This window comes from Sciurus vulgaris (assembly GCF_902686455.1).
Source record: "Sciurus vulgaris genome assembly, chromosome: 1".
Classification (NCBI taxonomy): Eukaryota; Metazoa; Chordata; class Mammalia; order Rodentia; family Sciuridae; genus Sciurus; species Sciurus vulgaris.
The window spans coordinates 125,398,676-125,419,341 of NC_136461.1; the positions used below are offsets into that span (position 1 = coordinate 125,398,676).

At 36.5% G+C, this 20,666-nt stretch overlaps 1 protein-coding gene across 5 annotated transcripts in view; it reads left to right on the top strand.

Annotated features, from left to right (window-relative positions):
* Nucleotides 1-231: 231 nt before the first annotated feature.
* UBE2V2 (ubiquitin conjugating enzyme E2 V2) overlaps nucleotides 232-20,666 on the top strand; it is a 46,242-nt gene continuing 25,807 nt past the window's right edge. The window contains exons 1-2 of one of the 5 annotated variants that reach the window (XM_079136994.1): nucleotides 272-303; nucleotides 16,535-16,618. In XM_079136994.1, coding sequence (XP_078993120.1) covers nucleotides 288-303; nucleotides 16,535-16,618 — 100 coding nt within the window. In that variant the 5' untranslated portion in view covers nucleotides 272-287. Of the gene's footprint in view, nucleotides 304-488; nucleotides 672-16,534; nucleotides 16,619-18,037; nucleotides 18,078-20,666 lie in introns of those variants that run through there. The other 4 variants (XM_079136996.1, XM_079136995.1, XM_079136998.1 and 1 more) reach the window with 4 other exon arrangements.

The window sequence follows — 20,666 nt, forward strand, 5'->3', positions numbered from 1 at the left end:
AATGCAGCCATACTGCACATGCCTTTTAACACGTTTTCTTTTCGTCTTTTGCTCTATTTTATGGAGGCGGGCTGCACTGTGTCTTCCATCCCTCTCCTACTGTTTTGAGGTTAACTATAGTCACGGGGGTTACATCCCCATGGCTCACGGGCCCAGCCATCACTCTGGCCACAGCAGCGTCTGCCGCCGTGGGTGGAGCCCATGGTGACGTGGACCGGCGGCGCGCTCCCGGAAGTGACGCCCTACGTCCCGTGCGTGCGGGCGGCTGCGTCGGGCTGCAGGAGAAGATGGCGGTCTCCACAGGTCGGTTCCCGGGCCGGGCTGCCTGCTTTCCCTCTCGGACCCGGCTCTGCCCCTCTGCCCGCTGCTGGTGGCCGAGTGCTGTCCGGGTGGGAGAAGCCGGAGTGCGATTTCTTGAACGCTGCGCTCCCCTGGAACGAAGCCTGGGACTGGGGAGGGATCGGGTGGGACCAGCGCGGATGCCAAGGGCCCGGGTCGACCGTCGGGGGTGGCGGGTCGTGCTCGCGCGTCGGCCGCGCGCCCGTGGTCCGGTGGCGGGGTGTCCCCTGCGCTCGCGCAGAATCAGGCTCCTCGGGGTCGAGGATGGAAGCTGTTGGGGGAGAGAGGAGACGAGGCCCAAGGTGGGCGGGTGTCAACCTTGGTCGCTGAAGGTGGGTGACGTTGAGAGACAGCCTGGGTCGGATAGGGAGGTCCGGTTGTCCGGGACTCTCCTTGACATGGGTGGAGGAGAGGACGATTGCTTTTCAGAATGAGGGAGAGAGGATTATTCTTACCTGACTGAATACATACTTTTATTTTTTATTTTTCACTTAAGTGAAAAGCTGCAGTGCAAACAAAACCAGACCAAGATGAAACATAATTGAACAAGTGGTTTCTTAGATAAGCTTTTCAACTTCTCTGTCATACTGAATACAGTGTTTGGTTTCTTACGAGTGTAGACTTTGAAATTAAGTGTTAACATTGAGGCTTTTGAAATTTGACTATTTCAAAAATATTTAGTTAGAAATGTTATCTTTTACTGCTTAAAATGATAGTGCGTATGATCTTTTCACTAGTCTTTATTGAAACTAGATTATAGAAGTGAGATTTAATATTTCATGCCATCATTGCATAATAAAACGAAATTTCAGATCTGTGAGCTAAAATGAAAGGATTTGTATGTGGTGATTGATACTTTTCGGGTAATACCTCTGTACATTTTGTGTCTGTTAAATCATTGGTAATGTGTAGGTGTCATAGGTGATAAGATCTAGCAGTTTTGGCTTTGGAGAAATATTTCAATATTCTCGGGGTCAGCACTAACTGGCAAAGCAAGGATCATTTTGAAAGTGACTTTTTGGTATTGCAACTTTTGTTTTTGCTATTTGAAATCTGTGTCCTTGTGAATGGAACCTTATCCTTTTCAGAGTTGTGTTTGGTACCTATAGTTAAAAATATACTTGAAAATTAAGTAATAAAATGATGTATTTAATTGGATAGTTTTCATTTTGTGATTGCATTGTTTATTTAAACACATCTCCACCTCCCCTAGACACAAGAGAATGTTAAAATAATTTGAAAAGACCAGACATTAGATGATGCTGGACCACGTACTTTTTGTTAACAACTTTTAGTTGTTTTTGGAAGTTGAATATACATTATAAACTAGTTGCTGATAGTTTATTAGTGTGTTTATTGCACATTGGAATCCTGTTTACAATTCTACATTCTCTTTGTTACAGTTTACTATTTTTAGACTTAAGAATTTTGAAACCTTGGAATAATTAAGAAAATACATTTTAGGCAGTTGAGTTTTCATAAACCACTGAAATTCACTCTGAAACTTGTTAGTGTGGAGGTAGCTCAGTGGAAGAGTGTTTTCCTAGCAGGTGCAAGGCCTTGGGTTTGATTCCTAGTACTGCAAAAGCCAAAAAAACAAAACAAGACAAAAAACCCAAAATTGCCATGGTTAGTTTTATGTTATTTATCTATTTCTGTACTTTAGATAATTGATGGTCTTGTCAAACTGGGAGGGAACTGAGTCCAGAAAAAGCTTTACACTATGTTTTGAAATGAATTATTATTATTCATTTATTTATTTTTGGGTACCAGGTATTGAACTTAGGGGCACTTGACCACTAAGCTGCTTCTCCAGCTCTATTTCGTATTTTATTTAGAAACAGGGTCTCATTGAGTTGTTTAGTGCCTTGCTTTTGCCGAGTCTGGCTTTGAACTTGTGATCTTCCTGCCTTAGCCTCCCAAGCTGCTGGGATTGCAGGTGTGTGCCACCATGCCTGGCTTGAAATGAATTATTTTGATTTATACCATTAGTTATTCTTTTGTTTGCTTTTTGGTAGCATGAGAGGGAAAATAGTACTTAAAGTAAGTATAAGTAAATGTTACATGAAATTTCAACTGAAATTTAATGTTGAAATTTAAAATTAGATGAGCTGGATTGAGATCATATACATGTTTTTTCTGTAAGACAAAATATCTTTGATAAAAGTAGTTGTGAGTCTGGACTTGTAGCTCAGTGGTAGAGTGCTTGCTTAGCACATGTGAGGCACTGGGTTCCATCCTCAGAACCACATAAAAATAAAATAAATTTAGTTGTCCATATACAACTAAAAAATGTTTAAAAAAATAATTGTTTAATAGGCTAAAAAGAAAAAAAATGCAATATATATGATATATATATATATGCAGCATGTACATGAATATTTGTTTATTTTATATATATAATATATAAATATTTTTAGTATTGGGGATTGAACATAGAGGCGCTTTACCACTGAGCTACATTCCTAGTCCTTTTTATTCTTTTTTTTTTTTTTTTTTTTTTTTTGAGACAGGGTCTTTCTAATTTGCCAAACCTGAGCTTGCACTTGTGATCCTCCTTCCTTGACCTCCTGAGCTACTGGGATTATAGGCATGTGCCACTGTGACTGGCTGATGAATGCTTTTTGATTCAAAATTTCATTACACATCGGCATCATTGTAGTAATGTGCTAGATAAAAATGTATGTATAGCACTTTTTTCTTTTCTTTTTTTTCCAAAATAAGCTTTTAATAGATTCACAGAGATAGTACAGAGATTTTCTGTATACCTTACATTCAGTTTCAAATGGCACTTTTGTTACACTTAATGAACCAGTATTAACATATTTATTGTTAACTAAAGTTGATACTATATTTATATTTCCTTATTCTTTACTTAATGTCCTTTTTCTCTCCCAGGACCCTATGTAGTAGATACCGTTACATTATAACATGAAATGTTTTAAAATTTATCACTAAGGTTGTATTAGTGTTGTGATGGGGCTCTAGTCTCTTTGCTGCAGATAAGTATAAAAATGTCTAAGTAATGAGAGGCTCAGGAAAAAAATGTTTTTCTTCCATAGTAGATTTGGGTAAACTTACATGGACAGAAAACAAAACCAAAGTAAAACTTAATTGTTCTTTTCAGAAATGAGCAGCATTGTAGTATACTGGAAGAAAACCTAGTTTGGCGGTGTTGTGATTTCCCTACTGTCCCTGCCTCTTTGGGCATTTCACTTAATCACTAGTCCTAGTATCTTTAGTTGAAAATGCTTGAATATGAACAGAACTTGGGAGTAGTAGAAGAGGATTACATAGCAAATTATAATAGAACCTTGGAACTAAACTTGTGGAAGAGCTGAACTATGGTTTATTTTCTTCTTGAGATTTTCAAAACTGGCCTAGTGGATTTTTCTTGATGTTCTTGATGTGCATATGCTCTTCATAATATGATTAAATAATACAGCCTCACTATACATTCAGTCTTTTCCTTGAAGAGTAATTTTGGGAGGTAAAAATGACCTCACAAACTGGGCTTGGTGGAGCACTCTTGTAATCCCAGTAACTCAGGAGGCTGAGGCAGCAGTGGTTAAGTACCCCAGTTCAATCCCAGGTACCAAATGTAATTATTAAAAAAGAGGATCTCAAGTTTGAGGCCAGCCAGGGCAACTTAGATCCTGTTTCAAAATAAAAAATAAAAGGGACCCAAATGTAGCTCAGTGGTAGAGAACTCTTGGGTTTAATCCCCAATACCAGGTGGGATGGGAGTGGAGATGGGGGGAAGCCATGCAAATTTCAAACTATTTAAAGCAGTTTTAGTGGGAAGATTGTGATTCTGAGGTCTTTGAATTTGTTTTAAAACATTTTTTAGTTGTCTGAGGACCTTTATTTTACTTACTTATATGTGGTGCTGAGAATGAAACCCAGTGCATCGCACATGCCAGGCAAGCGCTCTCCCACTGAGCTACAACCCCAGCCTGAAAATATTTCTTAAATATTAAGAACTCTTATTGTTGGGGGCTGGGGAGATAGCTCAGTCGGTAGAGTGCTTACCTTGCAAGCACAAGTCCCAAGTCCCTGGGTTCGATCCCCAGCACCAAAAAAAAGACAGGATACAAAAACTCATTGTTGGTTACAAATGTATAGGAAAATGATAAATTGTAAAATTAAGATTTTATACACTATACTTTTAAAATACTAGAAACACTAAGAATTAAATAGTGGAAGATTTTGTTAAGCTGGAGAATGAGGCAGGCAATTGCAAGTTGAAGGACAGACTTGGCAATTTAGTCAGACCCTTTCTCATAAAAAAGAAAAAAGGGGAAAAAAAGTGCTGAAGGATTGGGGAGGTAGCTCCGTGGTAAAGCATCTTTGGGTTCAATCCCCAATGTCTGTGGGGGAAGAATAAGCAAACAAAACTTGTCAAGGGTAGTTTTAATAATTCTTATCATATAACTTAGGATACAGAGTAGAAAGTGTTCTTTCTAAGCTTTGGCAAATTGTGATGCTCCTAAGTTGGATCTTTTATCAGTATGTATGTATGTATGAATGTATATATTTATATATTTATTTATTTTGCATTACTGGGTATTGAACCCAGGGTGCTTTACCACTGAGATACATCCCTAGCCTTTTTATTTTTTAAGTTGATGAACCTGGCCTTAAACTTGTGATCCTCTTGGCCTTGGCCTCCTGAATTGCTGAGATTACAGGTGCTTTTCATCTACAGTGTTTCATTCTTTTTCAGTGTTCCCTTTAAGATGAAGTTTTTGACTTCCAGGGCATCTTCTTTTTCTCAAAAGTAGTTTCCTCATTTGTATTGATTAGTTTGCCTTTACAGAGTTTTTCTGGCTGCTCAAATAACATCAACACATAACATGTTCAGTTCACATTTCACTTCCAGTGTTATCAGTTTTTGTTTCTTTGCTGTGCTTTCAGTTTTGTTGGCCAATAACTCTTTTTAGTATCTATTTTTATAAAATGTTAATCATGTATTTGCTACTGGTAGACAAGGAGGCAACACAACTTTTTGTGTCTGTGAACTGATAACAGATAAACAGTGGCTTGTCTGAAAAAAGTGATATGTTGGTTATTGATCATGACATGCATCTGTTTTTACTTAGTGATTGTGGTCAAAAGAGCTAGCAGCTAAGTTTACTTTATGTACCTACTTATGGTATACTGTGGTGCCTGCAATTTGAATTGTGTTGAGGGATTGGTGTTATTTAAACTGTGATAACTGGAATTCTTGCATATGAGATCCTAACAGCAGGGATTGTCTGTATGGAAATATCCATTTAATAATTATATTGGGAACTCTTTAACATAATATTTCAAAGAAAAAAGGGGAAAAAAAGTGCTGAAGGGTTGGGGAGGTAGCTCCTGGTAAAGCATCTTTGGGTTCAATCCCCAGTGTCTGTGGGGGAAGAATAAACAAACATACAAGGTAGAATAAACAGAATTCATTGTTTGAAAGCATGTTTCAAAAGTAACCATTTTTTCAAAGGCTCTTTGAAACAACTAATGTAAGTCTGAGTTCTGTGTAAAATGAGTCTTCAGGACTGGATTTGGGAGTGATTTATTTTTGTTTATAAAACCTTGACTGATAGATGTGAGAACAAATGTTATTTTCACTCTAAGTTGGAACTTAGCAAAGTTTCAAACTACAGAAGGTAAATCCTTGTAACTATTTGTAGGTTCTTACATGTGTTTCTAATGGAAAGTACATTATGGACCATCTATATTCTTAAGCCAAGTTCATTTTATAGATTAGTAGTAGAAATCTAGGTATGCAATGACTTTCACAGGGTTATTTAGCTAGATAAATAATAACCCAATAACAGTGCTCAATTTTCAGTTTCTGTGGTACACTGTGAGTAATACAAAGTATAAACTTTGTTGCTAACTTTCTTCCACAAATAATTATGTAAATGGTGAGTCCAGAGATAGATTGATTTCTTTTCATCTCTTTCTCTTTCTCCCTCTCCTTCCTTCCTTCCTGTACTAGGGATTGAACCCACATGCGCTTTACCACTGAGCTTCTTCCCAGCACCTCCCCGCAACCCTTACTGTTACTATTTTGTATTTTGAGAGGGTCTCACTATGTTGCTGAGTCTGGCCTTGAACCTGTAATCTTGCTTCTTCAGCCTCCTGAGTATCTGGGTTTACAGTTGTGTCCTACTGTGCTGGCCAGAGCTAGTTTCTTGATTTTAGATTCTTTTTCTTTTCTTTCTTTTTTTTTAAGATATGTATTTTTTTAGCTGTTGATGGACCTTTAGTTATATGTGGTATGAGAATCAAACCCAGTTCCTCATGCATTCTAGACAAGTCTTTACCACTGAGCTACAACCCCAGCCCCCTTGATTTTAGATTCTCTAATACTGCTTCTGTATCACATCATATTCTATGTGTGCTTTGTTTGCTTTTATTTTGTAGAAATCCAATGATGTTATTTCACAAATAAATGCCATTAACAATCAAGGCAAGACACTTTAGAGACTAAAGGCATTATAGATAATTAAAACTCCATGTTCTTTTATAGACTAAAAGGTGGTATTGCAAAGAATAAAAAACGTTTTAGACTAAGTAATATTAGTGGCTAAATATTGTTCCACATTAAAGCAAGTCTTTTTTTGTGAGCACAGATTTGGTTTTATAGGCAAATGACATATGTAGAACTGTTCCCTGAGTTCTTATAAATTTATCATTGTGACTTAGGTTATTTTGGGGAGAGTAGAGGAAGGGAATATACTGCTAATGCTATGAACAATTAATAGAATGCATCTCTGTGTTGGATGTAGGAATCACGACCTGATGTGTTAAATTTTAAATACTTATATTATTATAATTTATTATTTCTAAAGTGGCCCTTATTTATTTTAAAACATTTTTTCAAAGGCAGAGACAGGTTTTATTTAAGTAGGTAGATACATTTTCTTGGGATTGTTGGAATCAAAGTTGATGCCTTCAAATTTCCCTTACTGGTTACTAAGAGATGTCATGGGAGAAGAAATGTCTCTGAAGAAGGGTCCAAGGAGTTTCTGGAGAGAAGGGGGAACTTGATTCAGAACCAGTGGGGCTCTTGGTATATGCGACAGAATAGAATTTCAACATAAATCAATAAAAGTCATAGACAGAAGTTTATTAAGTAAAGTAGATACATATTCAAGGGAGAGAGGTGTCTTCGGGGTAAAGCAAGGAATATACATGAATGCAGGCAATCTCCAAGGGAAGAGCCCTAAAATGTCTTAGAACTTTAAAAAATGATTTTTGATATTTAAAATTTCTTTACCTTCCCTCCCCCTTGGTGCTGGGGCCTTGTGCATGTTGGGCAAGTGCTGTATCACTGAGCTACATTTCCAGCCCCCTTTTTAAACAGTTAGTTCTGTTATTAATTCTTCTTTTCTTTCCCCTTCTGTTCACATTCTTACCTACTTTCTTAGTTAGAGTACCTCTGGACAAGGCTGTACATTTAATAGATCCGAAGAACTTGGTTCCAAGATTTTTGGTACTGGGAAGATTGGGTAATGGCTGTGTAACTGACTTATCTTCTCCAGGAATTTTGAAGTTATGAAAATCTTGAGTTTTATGGATAAAAGCCAATCTCCTTTGACCTTTAACCCCACTTTTGATGATCACAAGGAGGCTGAAATCTCTGGTAGATAGAGATGTAATGAATATTGAGTTTGATTTCAAGGAGTTACTTTTTCTACTTGTTTTAAAAAAGATACTCATATACAAGACAGTTGGGCCATTTAAAGCGCACAGTTTAGTGGGTTTTGCTGTATTCATAGATGTGTGCATCCATCACTATAGTCATTTTAGAACATATTCATTTTCTCAGAAAGAAACCCTTTTGTTTCACTGCTGTGTGCTCCAGAGCTACTTATTAGCCCCTACCAACTGCCTTCCATCTTGGTAGATATGCCTGTTCTATACTTTAATATGAGTGGAATTATATTGTCATGTGTGGTCTTTTGTGTTTAATGTGTATAATGTTTTTAAGGGTTTCCATGTTGTAGATGTATCTATACTTTGTATCAGTTTTTGTGGCTGAAAAATATTCCACTATATGGATATGCCACTTTTCCTGTAACAGTTCATCTGTTCCTGCACATTTGGGTTGTTGTATATATCTGATAGTATCTGACACAGTATGTATCTAACTGTTGGGTGTAGGCTGTTATAGACATTCAAGTTTCTGCATGGACACATTTTCTTTCTTTTGGGTAGATACCTGGGAGTGGAACTGTTGAGTAGTAAGGTGACTTTAACTTTTAGAAGAACTGCCAGACTTTTCCTAAGGGAAATAATTTTACAGTTGTAGTAGTAGTATATGGGAGTTACAGCATCCTAACCAGAACTTCCTTGACTTTGATTATAGTCATCTTGTGAGATGTGATATGGTATCTCATGATTTTGACTTGCATTTCACTGATGACTAGTGATACTGAGTATTACTTCATGTGCTTATAAGCTATTTATTTGCCTATCTTCTTTGGAGAATGCTACCTAGATCCTTTGCACAGTTTTAAACTGGGATTTTTTTTATTGTTTATTTATATAAGTTCTTTATAGATAGAAGTTCCTTATCAGATACATGACTTGCAAGTGTTTTTTCTTATTCTTTCAGTTGTCTTCACTTTCTTTATCTTTTTTTTTTTTGGTACTGGGGATTGAACTCGGGGGCACTTAATCACTGAGCCACATCCCTAGCCCTTTTTTGTATGTTATTTAGAGACAGGGTCTCACTCAGTTGCTTAGTGCCTTGCCATTGCTGAAGCTGGCTTTGAACTCCTGACCCTCCTGCCTCAGACTCCCGAGCTGCTGGGACTGCAGGTGTGTGTCACCACATCTGGTATCTTCACTTTCTTGAATCCCAAAAGTTTTAAATTTTGATGAACACCAATTTATCTGTTTTTCTGCTTTATTAAAATGCAGAGTATGACTTCTGACATGTGCTTTATTGACTAGCTGCTGCTTTGTACTGTGAGTTCTAATGTGATTGTCATGTGACAGGGGCAGGAGTCACATCTTACCAGGTGTGAGGTTTAATTTCACATGACAAGTTATATAACTAGATATTAGGCATACTGCAAACTTTATTCTTTGGAAATACTGTAATTATATGATGAATTTTGTAATGTAGTGATTGGAATATTGAAAAGTACAAACAATGCATAGCTTGGCATACTGTTATTCATGCTAATGTCACCTGCAACTGAAATTACCAGTTGTGGTTTACTAAGTAGTACGGATGAGTGACTATTTCCTCAGAGGAAATACTTCAGTTATTGAAAACTCTTTAATTTTCTAAAGTGTTTACTTTGTAAACAGTGATTTGAAGGAATAGCTTTTTTTTTTTTTCTTAATCATATAATATTCTGACTGTGGACTCTTAACTGCAGCTTCCTGGATTCACATTTAGTAGACTGTCAGAAGACTTCACATCTTTTAGAGTGTATGTCATTTCAAATTTTACTTAGGCATTAAAACTAGAGAGGAACCATAGTATATTGTAACGTATCTGACTTTCCTCCATTCCCTAGTTTATTCTAAGAAAGTATTGTTCTGTAATATTGTTAGCCATTTTACTGGAGAATGTTAGGTAACTGTTGAGTTTTCCCGAGCCTAACAGTATCTATAGTGTAGCTAGGCAAAACCTGCAACAACTTACTGTGTTTTATTTGAATGAGTCCCCTTCCAACACTGTCTTCCCTATTGGATTGTAAGATCTTAGAGAAAGGATTCTGTCATTATGTTTGGTATCAGCAGCTCTTGCTATTGGTTGATTCATGAATATTGAGAAGCATCTGTTATAAATTGACCAAGTGTTTATTGAGAGCCAGTTGTGTTGTCACCATCTTCTATGGGGCAGTTTCTATATAAGAGACATAAGAATGAGATGATAATGGCACAAGTACAATCTATTTTTTCCTTTGTACATCATAATATTTTACTGTTTTCATTTTTAGTTTGCTTTTCTGAACTGAAATAGTACTAACAATAATTTATGCTCAAAACATTTATTAAATCTAAACTAAGCTGTTTATTTCCTCCTTATTGAGCTGAATTAGTGTCTAGTAAAAAGACTTCTGAGTGAAATATCCACATAGTTCTAGGTTTTCTAAAAAGTATTTTTTAGTTGTAGATGGACACAAGACCTTTATTTTAGTTATTTATTTTTATGGGGCTGAGGATTGGACCCAGGGCCTCACACATGCTAGGCAAGTGCTCTACCAGTGAGCTACAACCCTAGTCCAGTTGCAGGTGTTTTTGCAGATGGCTGGTAGGTGGGAAATGGTGCTTTTGGTTGTAACCTAAAGAGCGACATATTCTTTTGTATACAGTGCATGCGCTGCATGACAGGATTGAGTTACTTTGAAGATTATCTAGTCCCTAGGATTTTCTATTTGTGTTTGAAAGTGTAATGCAAATATATCAAATCCACAAAGTTTGATTTGAATTTTGTTTTTTTTTCAGATATATTTTTCTATTTTTACCTACTGTGTTTCATCAATTCTAAGACCCATTTTAATTTCCAAAATGGGCATTTGTGTTATAGTTTAATAGGTAGTGTTTTTTATTTCTTAAAGTAGTGGTTCATCATATAGTTGACACCATCTTAGATTTAGTTGTTTTTTTTTTGGGGGGGGGGAGTGCAAAACCAGGGGAACTCTACCATTGAGCTACATCCCTATCCCTTTTTTTGTTTTTAAAGACAGGCTCTTTGTTAAATTGCCTAGACTAGTTTTAAATTTATGGTCCTGCTGTGGTCTCTTGAATCACTGCAATTATAGGCCTGTCCCATCACACCTGGCAAAAGACAGTATTTAAAAATATATTAGTGAGCACTCATTGAGGTGAATGTGTACTAGATTTAAAATACCAGTTTCTACAATAATATTAACATGTGTTCTCATTTATTAATTGAATACAAAGCAACTGTTATAAATTTAAACAAATGTATTCTAGTGAAATATATTTTTGATCTCATGCAGTTTTTTGGAAATACTTATTTTGGAGACTTAGATTTCTGTTTCTGGTAAGCTTTCATTTCAGCAAAATGATTTTTTTCCTGTTAACTATATAAATAAAAATTTTAGGCCTAGTGCAGTGACCTACGCATGTAATCCCAGTGACTTGGGAGACTAAGACAGGAGGATTTCAGGTTCAAAGCCAGCCTCAGCAATTTAATGAGGCCCTAAGCAACTCAGGGAGACCCTGTCTCTAAATAAAATACAAAAAAGGACTGGGAATGTGGCTCAGTGATTGAGGCTTGAGTGCCCCTGGGTTCAATCCCTGATACCAAAAATAAATAAATAAATAAATAAATCAACATTTGTATGTATTTGTAATGTTTTAGTGATGGCTGCAGTTCAGTTCTTCTTTTTTTACTTTGTAAATATATTTTATTTAAATATTTTGAATTTTTGAAACTGGGACCAGTCTCCTGCCTGTCTCAAATTTCAGTTATTCAAACCATAGGAAAAAATCAGAGAAACTGAAAATAAACATTAATTATTCTTATTAATTTATATAATTATAAGATAACAAGTTCCTTTTTACTACCTATTATGTGCCATGTAAACTGGTAAGCACTATATGTGCATACACACACACATAGGTATAAAATCACAATTAAAATCACAACAGTCCTCTTAAGAATATACCCCAGTTTCTCATTTAGCTTTGACTTTATTTTTCAGCTGAGGAAACTGAGAATGTAAGCTTAGGAAAAAAAGTCACCTATGCTAGCTAACCAGTCCTTCACAAATTAATCATCATCTGAGTTATCACTGCCTACTTGCATTCAGAATTACAATGAACACAGTGTAAAAGGACCAGATATGATAAATTCCTTCATTTACCAACATGAATTGATAGACATGACACAATGCTTCAGACCCTTAGGTGCTGTAATAGTTACCTATTCTGGACTTAACTGAATGAGCTTTCTGACTATAAATGGTATAAATCTTAATATGAGAAAGAAAGCTTAGGTAAACAAGATTGTTTTGGGAAATTCTGCAAGAGCAGTGGGACTTAACTATGAATGTAAACATGCAAAAAATCCTAGACTGTCCAATTCACTATTGCCTTATTATGTATACATGCATAACAAAGATTTTAAACAAATTTGTAGTGCATTGTAGCTATACATAATAGGTTCATTTGACATAATGACATGCATGGAATATAATTTGCTTCATTTTGGTACTCTGTTCAGTTCAAAAGTTTTAGAAAATATAAATAGTATTAATCATGGGATTGTAACTGATGTTTTTGAAATAGCCAATTGGGGTTATTATTCCATAATAATTAGTATTATGGAACAGGGTTTTTTCAAGAGTAAGGAATGGGAATGGGAATGAATGCTTCAGATTCTGTTTATTACTGACTGTTCAGAACTGATAGAATGCCAGGCCTACCAATCTAGGAATTCTGTCAATAGTGCTTAGAAGGAAGCAAGTTCATGAAGTTGAGAATAGAAGGTATAGTAAAGTGATCATACAGAATAATATAATTTACTTTTGGGAACACTTTGCTTTTGTATTCTAAGTACTTTATAGGGAAAAAAGGTCCAGTGAATTTATCGTTTTATTTTTAGTGCTTTAAAATAAATTTTATTGTGTATATTTAAGTATCCACGTGATGTCATTTTACACATATACGTATACACACATACATACATGTATAAATTGCTACTGTAGTAAAACAAATCAGCATATTCATCACCTCACATACTTACCCCATTTTTCCCCTGAGGCAAGGGCAGCTGTAATCTACTTGTTAAGCAAAAATTCTGAACACAATGTGCTATTATTAAGTATAGTCCTCATGTTGTATTCAATCTTAGACTCTTTCATCCTACCTATCTCCTGCTTTGTATCCATTGACCTTCATCTTCCATTTCTTCCCTCTCAACCGCTGTTTCATTGTATATTTGACTTTCTATTTTTTAAAATTTCACAGACCCAGTGAATTTAAAACATTAGTTATAGGTTATCTTTGGGTCTATATTAATATGTATATGAAAGTGATAATTATGATTTATATGTATGTGTTGCTATTAGGTCTGTTTTTTATTTTTAATTTTTAAAATTTTTATTAGAGCTTTATGGTTATACATGGTAGTTGGGTGGGTCTTTATTTTCACTTATATACAGTTGATATAATACACACTTCAAAATGACTTTATAACGTTTTAAATGATGTGACATAGTTTACCTGAGTATATATGGCAATTGTTCTTTTGAAGTTTTTACACTGTCAAACATGGTTCAGATTGCTTTTCCACACATCTCTTTTAGGTGTCTATTGCTATGAAGCAAATCACCTCAAAACGTAGTGGCTTCAAACAATGATTTTTACTTTTTCATGGCATAGGGGTTGACTGCTTGGTGTGCTTTACATAGTAGTTTTGCTGCTAGATGGTTTTGGAGACGCTGCTGTGGCCTCTTCAGGTGGCTGGTTTGGTGTTCCTTACATCCTTGTAGTAACAGGGTGATCAGAAATCTTATATGATGGTTAGTTTCCAAGTAGCAAGCAGAAGCTCCAGGCCTCTTAAATGGTTTAGTCTAGCATCACTTCTACTACATTCTGTTGATCAAAATAAGTGGGAAGGTTAGCCCATCTTCAAGGGGAGCAGAAATGGCCACTACCTCTTTGAGAGGAGAAGGGGCCTGGGCCTGAGTCTGGGCCTGGAGGTGTGAAGAATGGCATACCATGGCTCTCGATGCTGTTAATACCTGTGTTTTGTTCTTGAGGGTGTTTTACAAGCAGAATTTTAAGTCATGGCATATAAATGTTTAAAAATTCTTGTTAATTTTTGTTAAATTAACCTCTTCAGCAAGATTTCCAGTGCCACTATGGATATGTTTTTCCACAGTTTTACCATCATTGTAGTTTTTCAGTTTTTTCTTGGGTGTATAATAACTTCATGTTAATTTTAGTTTCTTGTTTACCATTTGCATTTTGTTTGTATCTGTTTAGATATGTATGTGTATGTATATCTGCCTACATGTATTTATTTACTGCTTGTTCAGAGGAACTGTCTGTTGATATCTATTGATATCAAAAGTGGGTTTTCTTTTTTTGTTTTGTTTGTGACAGGGTCTTGCTATGTTGCTCAGGCTGGCCTTGATCTCCTGGTCTCAAGGGATCCCCCTGTGTCAGCCTTCTGAGGAGCTAGGGCAGTAGGCACTGTGCTGTTCCATCCGGCAATATTAAGAGATTTTCATAGTATAAAAATCACCTTGAAAATTTTAAAACTTTTTTTTTTTCTTTGCAATATGAGGGGATTGAACCATGGGGCACTTTACTCCTGAGCAGCATCCCCAGTATTTTGAGACAAGATCTCACTAAATTGCCCAGGCTGGCCTTCTAACTTCTGATCCTCCTACCTGAGTCATTGGGATTATAAGTGTGCACCACTATGTCTGGCTCAACTTGAAAAAATTTTTTTAAAAAATATTTTTTAGTTGTCGATGAAATTTTATTTATTTTTATGTGGTGCTGAGGATCGAACCCAGTGCCTCACATGTGCTAGGCAAGTGCTCTTCCACTGAGCTACAACCCCAGCCTTCAACTTGAAAATTTTATACCTTATATTAATTATTTTCACCTTTTTGCCTTGACATTTTTTTTAACTTCTTAGGATAGGATCACATCTGATTTTCTGAAACAGTGTTTCAAATGAAAAGAGGGAAGGTTAAATGGGGAGAAAAATAGACTTTACTTCTCTGTGGAGGGAAAGCAATCTAATCTGTCTGTAACTGTATAATAATTATTGACTAATGATTGAGAGTGAGTGTCCTTACTGTTGCCCATCCTGGCCTCTAACTCCTGAGTTCAAGCCATCCTTCTGCCTCATTCTCCCAAGTAGCTGGTACTACAAATGTACAACACTGTGCCCTGCTGAGACTCATGAATTTTTAGGAAGTGAAACAGTATATTAAAAATGGATTTAATGTTTGATTCAGAAGGCATTTCAGACATTGTATAGATAGTTTGTTTCAAAATCAATTAATGAGCCATGTGTGGTGGCTCACACCTGTAATCTCAGCAGTTGAGACCAACCTGGGCAATGTTTTGAGACCCTGTCTCAAAATAAAAATTAAAAAGGGTCAGGGAAGTAGCTCATTGGTAGAGCACTTCTGGGTCCAATCCCCAGTACCATTAAAAGAAAAAAATCTATGATAGCTTTTCATGGAGTGCAAGAATCTTAAATTTGTAAAGGGCTTTAGAGATGTTATGGGTCCTCAGAGACTCTGAGGGGTGAAAGAGGTGTGAAGTATTTGTCCATTCCACGACCTCTTTTTAGTTCAGTAGATCTCCCTCCTGAAGTGGACTCTTCTATGTTGGTCATTGAGATATGTTGAGGTGGGTAAAAGATTTTATGTCACTAATGGCATTCAACTGAAGTATGCAAAGTATGAAAGTAAACACTTAGCCCAGAGTCATTTGGCTAATTTCTTAGTAAAGCAAAATTTATCAGTTTATGAAAGTTTTATGTTGCCTTTTCTTGTCTTATATTTTTTCGCATTCTAATTGTCTGATTTCTGTGATTTGCCTTCCCTTTGAACTATAAACTCCTTGAGGTCAGGAACTGCGACTGTTGGTGTGATCCCACTGGCCTAGCACAACTCCTACCTCCTAGTAGACATGTGATGCTGCTTATATGGAAACATAATAAAGCAACAGAATTACAATAATAAAATGAACTGTAACTTTCTCAGAAGAGACTTTTTTTTTGGTACTGGGGGATTGAACCCCGGTGCTTTACCAAGGCACATCCCCAGCCCTTTTTTATTTTTATTTTGAGACAGGGTGTCACTAAATTGCTGAGGGCCTTGCTAAATTTCTGAGGCTGGCTTTGAACTTTTGATCCTCCTGCCTCCACCTCCCAAATTGCTGGGATTACAGGTGTGTGCCTTTCACAACTGATGTTCTTCTCCCTCTTTTGCCTCCCATTTCTTACCGTACTTAGTATCAAAGTTAAACTTATGCTTAAGACCCTTCTCTGAATCCTCATTGCCCTACATAAAACACTGGCAAGCAAGCTTCCTGTGTTGAGGCCTGCCTCCCTGGCCCTTTCTGGCTCTTTACTTTCATACTCAACTACCACTTCCCAACATTGCTGCCATTCTCTTTCCCTTTTAGGTAATGCCCCCTTCATTTGATTGATATTCTTTTTTATTTTTTATTTTTGTAGTTGTAGATGGACAGAATGCCTTTAATTTATTTGTTTATTTTTACGTGGTGCCAAGAATCGAACCCACTGCCTCACACATGCTAGGTAAGTAAGTGCTCTGCCACCAAGCTACAGCCCCAGCCCTAGTCCTGATTGATAGATTCTTAAGCACCAAAAAAAAGTGCACATGTGTATCCACTTTGTCTTTCTCAAATTCTAATAATTTATTTTTGCTGTAGTTTTTTTTTTTTTTTAATAAAGAAATGAATTAATGGAAGTCCCCTTTTCTTCCAAGTCCTAATTCCCTTCTTCAACTAGAGGTGATCACTATCCTAATGTTTTAAATACCTTTTCAGTATCTTTTTCAAACATTTTTATGCTTTTGCTATTTATGTTTGTAGAATGCCCCTTGGTTCAGTTCCCAGCACTGCAATTAAAAAAAAAAATACAGTCTAAGGTGATAAGGATATCTTTTATTAATGTCTGTTTTGCTCTTCATATTTATGCTTTTAATCTGCCTAGCATTGATCTTTATGTACAGTGAGAGGGCACTAATTTTATTTCTTCATATTAATAAATTATTCTAATGTCAGTGGCCTTTCCTATTTACACACACACACACACACATATTTATTTTCAAAATCATTCAAGGCTAGATTGGTGGCAAATGCCTGTAAAACCCAGCAACTCAGGTGGCTGAGGCAGAAGGATTGCAAGTTTGAGGCCAGCCTCAGCAATTTCAGAGCCACTGTTTCCACCAAAAAAAAAAAAAAAAAAAAAAAAAAAAAAAAAAAGCGGGGGGCTGTAGTTCAGTGATAAAGTACTCTGGGTTCTATTCCTAGTACCCAGCAAACAAAAATCATTTAAGAGTATCAAGAGTAAGCTAACAGTTATACCTCTAAATATTTAATTAATGAATTTATGGAAAGCCAGGTTATTATATTACAATATAATTATCAAAATCAGGAAGTTAATATTGATAAGGAACTCTTTACCTACAGACCCTGTTCATATTCTTCCTGTTTTCCCAGTAATGTCCACCCCCCCCACCCCCTTTTTTGGGTACCAGGGACTGAACTCAGTGGCACTTGACCACTGAGCCACATCCCCAGCCCTGTTTTTTGTATTTTATTTAGAGACAGGGTCTCACTGAATTGCTTAGTGCCTTTTGCTGAGGCTGGCTTTGAATTTGAGATCCCCCTGCCTCATCCTCCCAAGCCACTGGGATTACAGTTGTGCATCGTCGTGCCTGGCCCAATAATGTCCTTTAGAGCAAAATATTAATAACTTATTTTTCTGGTTCTAAGATTGCATTTGGTTGTCATATCTCTAGTCTCTAATCTGGATTCCTCCTAATTTCTAATCATGTTTTCATACTTGTCTGCTTTGAGGCTTTTCTTTTTCACTACTCATGATTCCTATACTGTTAATTAACTGTATTAGCTGTAACTATATTAGCTGATGAAATGTTATTATCTAGTAAAGTGTTTTCTTTTAAAATTTTCTCTGTACTCTTGGCCCTTAGATTTTCTAGGAATGTTCTAGGAGTACTGTCTAGGACCAAGTAGGTTCTATGATGAAGCCATGGGAATAATGGAAGTGAACTTGGGTTTTGAAACCTAAGTTTCAATTCTTATTCCTCCACTCATGGTCCATCTTGTTAGATCAAACCATATGAAAGTGCTATTTCTTTTGGTTTAAAAGAAGCCCGAGTATTAGCAATTTCATGAGGTGTTCAACTTAATAATTAAGCCTCAGTTTTCTTACCTAGTAAAATGGTGAGGTTAATAACTTGGGAAGTGAGATATGATAAAATACTTTTCCTGTGAAGTTTCTAGCAAATATCTGTCAATAAATATTTAGTTTTCATTAAGTCAGCTGTGGCGAGTTGAATTCCTAGATTGATACAGGAACTAGAGAGCTAAAATTAACAGGTGAGGCTTTTAATGAGTTCCATCTTACAAGGTGACCTTTCCAGTTCATTGAAAAGTGACAAAAACCTGTGTCTAAGAAAACTGCAGAGGAAAGATGAGCAGTGACTGGGTGTGGAACCTGGAAGGGCTGGATTGTCCCACAGCATATGTGCTTCTGTTACCCTCTTCCTTATCCCCACAGATAACCTGGAAACTGGGGGAAGGGCAGACCTGGGTGTATATGAGGAGCACCTACAGTAAGGTTAGAAAGTAGATGAGATGAAAAACATTTTAAAGGTATTTTCCTTTAATTTTTGAGTAGATGATGATTTACCTGATCAAGTTGTACAGTGAAGTCTCTTTACTCTTGTTCTCCCAACCAGACTGATATTTAAAAATATTTGTTCTATTTGTGGTTTCACATGTCCGCCCCCATTAACTTGAAAAAAAATAAAAGGGGAGAAACAGGAAAAGGTTAAAAGTTCATGAGTTAAAATTAGAAAATCTTTTTCCTAATAAGCACAGTAGGATAAAACTCCTCCTGGAGTTTTATTTAGCAGTCTTTATGCCTGTTTTGGGCAGTGGGGGTGGGGCGTAGCATGATAATTTAAAGGCAAGTAACAAGGTTATATATATTTCAGATTAAAACTGAGGCATCTTTATTTTCTCTCTCTGTCTCTCAGATAGTAGGGATTGAGGATTGAATTCATGGGTGCTGTGCCACTGAGCTACATCCCCAGTCCCTTTTATTTTATTTATTTATTTTTTTGGTGGTGCTGGGGATTTGAACCCAGGGCCTTGTGCTTGCAAAACAAGCAGTCTACCAACTGAGCTATATCCCCAGCCTGCTTTTTATTTTATTTTGAGATATGATCTTGCTAAGTTGCTGAGGCTGGCCTCAAACTTGTGGTCCTCCCGTCAGCCTTTCAAGTCCTGGGATTGCAGGAATGCACTGCTGCTCCTGGGAAGGCATGTTTTCCAGGTTCTTTGCATTCATTCATGATTTGCTTATAAATATTACTACTATTTTTTGTCATAATGTCTTATGAGTAGAGGTTCCTTGTGATGTAGTAACTAAGAAACTGATGAGAATTCTGGAGACTTAAATTCTTGATGTGGTTTGGTGACTGATGTTTCTGTAACCGTATGATTTTTGTCTGCAATTTGATATCCAGAGGGCAGCCCTTGTACAGAATAACTGTGTGAAGCAACATCCCCATCTTGTGGCTGTTTTCTCTTCACAGGCGTTAGTGGTTAAATGAAATAAGATCAGAGTGCTCTAGCTCTGAATTTGAAAATGTAGCTCATCATTTGTTTTGGTTTGAGTTTTATACTTTATTAGAATTATTTTAACTGCTGTAACCATTTAAGTGTTTATGCTGTTGGGCATGGCATGGCAGCTCATTTCTATAATCCCAGCTACTTGGGAGACTGAGAGAAGTTCACAAGAGGCCAGCCTCCACAATTTAGGGAGGCCCTGAGCAACTTAGGACTTGTCTCAAGGTACTAAATAAAAAAAGACTAGGGATGTAGCTCAGTGATAAAGCACCCTGGGTTCAGTCCCCATTGCCAGGAAAAAAATGTTAACATTGACAATTATGATGAGTCTTTTAATATTAAACCTGTTTTCCCAAACCATTATGTGGAGAGTTGGAAAAAAATTTAGCAGTAAATGTTTGTCACACTTATGGTACTTAAGTACAGGAGACATTAATTTTACATTGTTTCTTTGTAGTTTTGGATGCCCTGACTGAATTTGTATAAAATGGAGGCAAAAATTTAACACATTTAGTCTTTTTGGGGGATGACTTTATAATGGCAAGGATCATTGAGCTTGTTTGCGTAAGATTACTTCAAAAAGCAGTTTTATACCAATGTGTTATAGAGATCATGATTCTACAGCTACCAAAGAAAGAACGAAAGAAAGCAGTTGTCTCAGTGTTATATAAATAGAAACTTAAGGTGAGAATAAAATTTCCAGAGGCCACCCTACCAGAATTTACAAGGAGTTTTTATTCTCAACAACGCAGATGGAGGTAAATAGAAGTTTTATGTCGTGCTTTTTGGATGGACACTAAAATGATCACAGTCAACATTTATAGTATATAAGGTGTACTGCTTTATTTAATTAATTCAGTGAGGTAGGAACTATTGTTATTTGATTTATGGCAGAAAAAATGTTGCCAGGATCACATGTCAAAAATGGGTGGCATTTGGCACCTTCTTGTAATTTCCTGCAG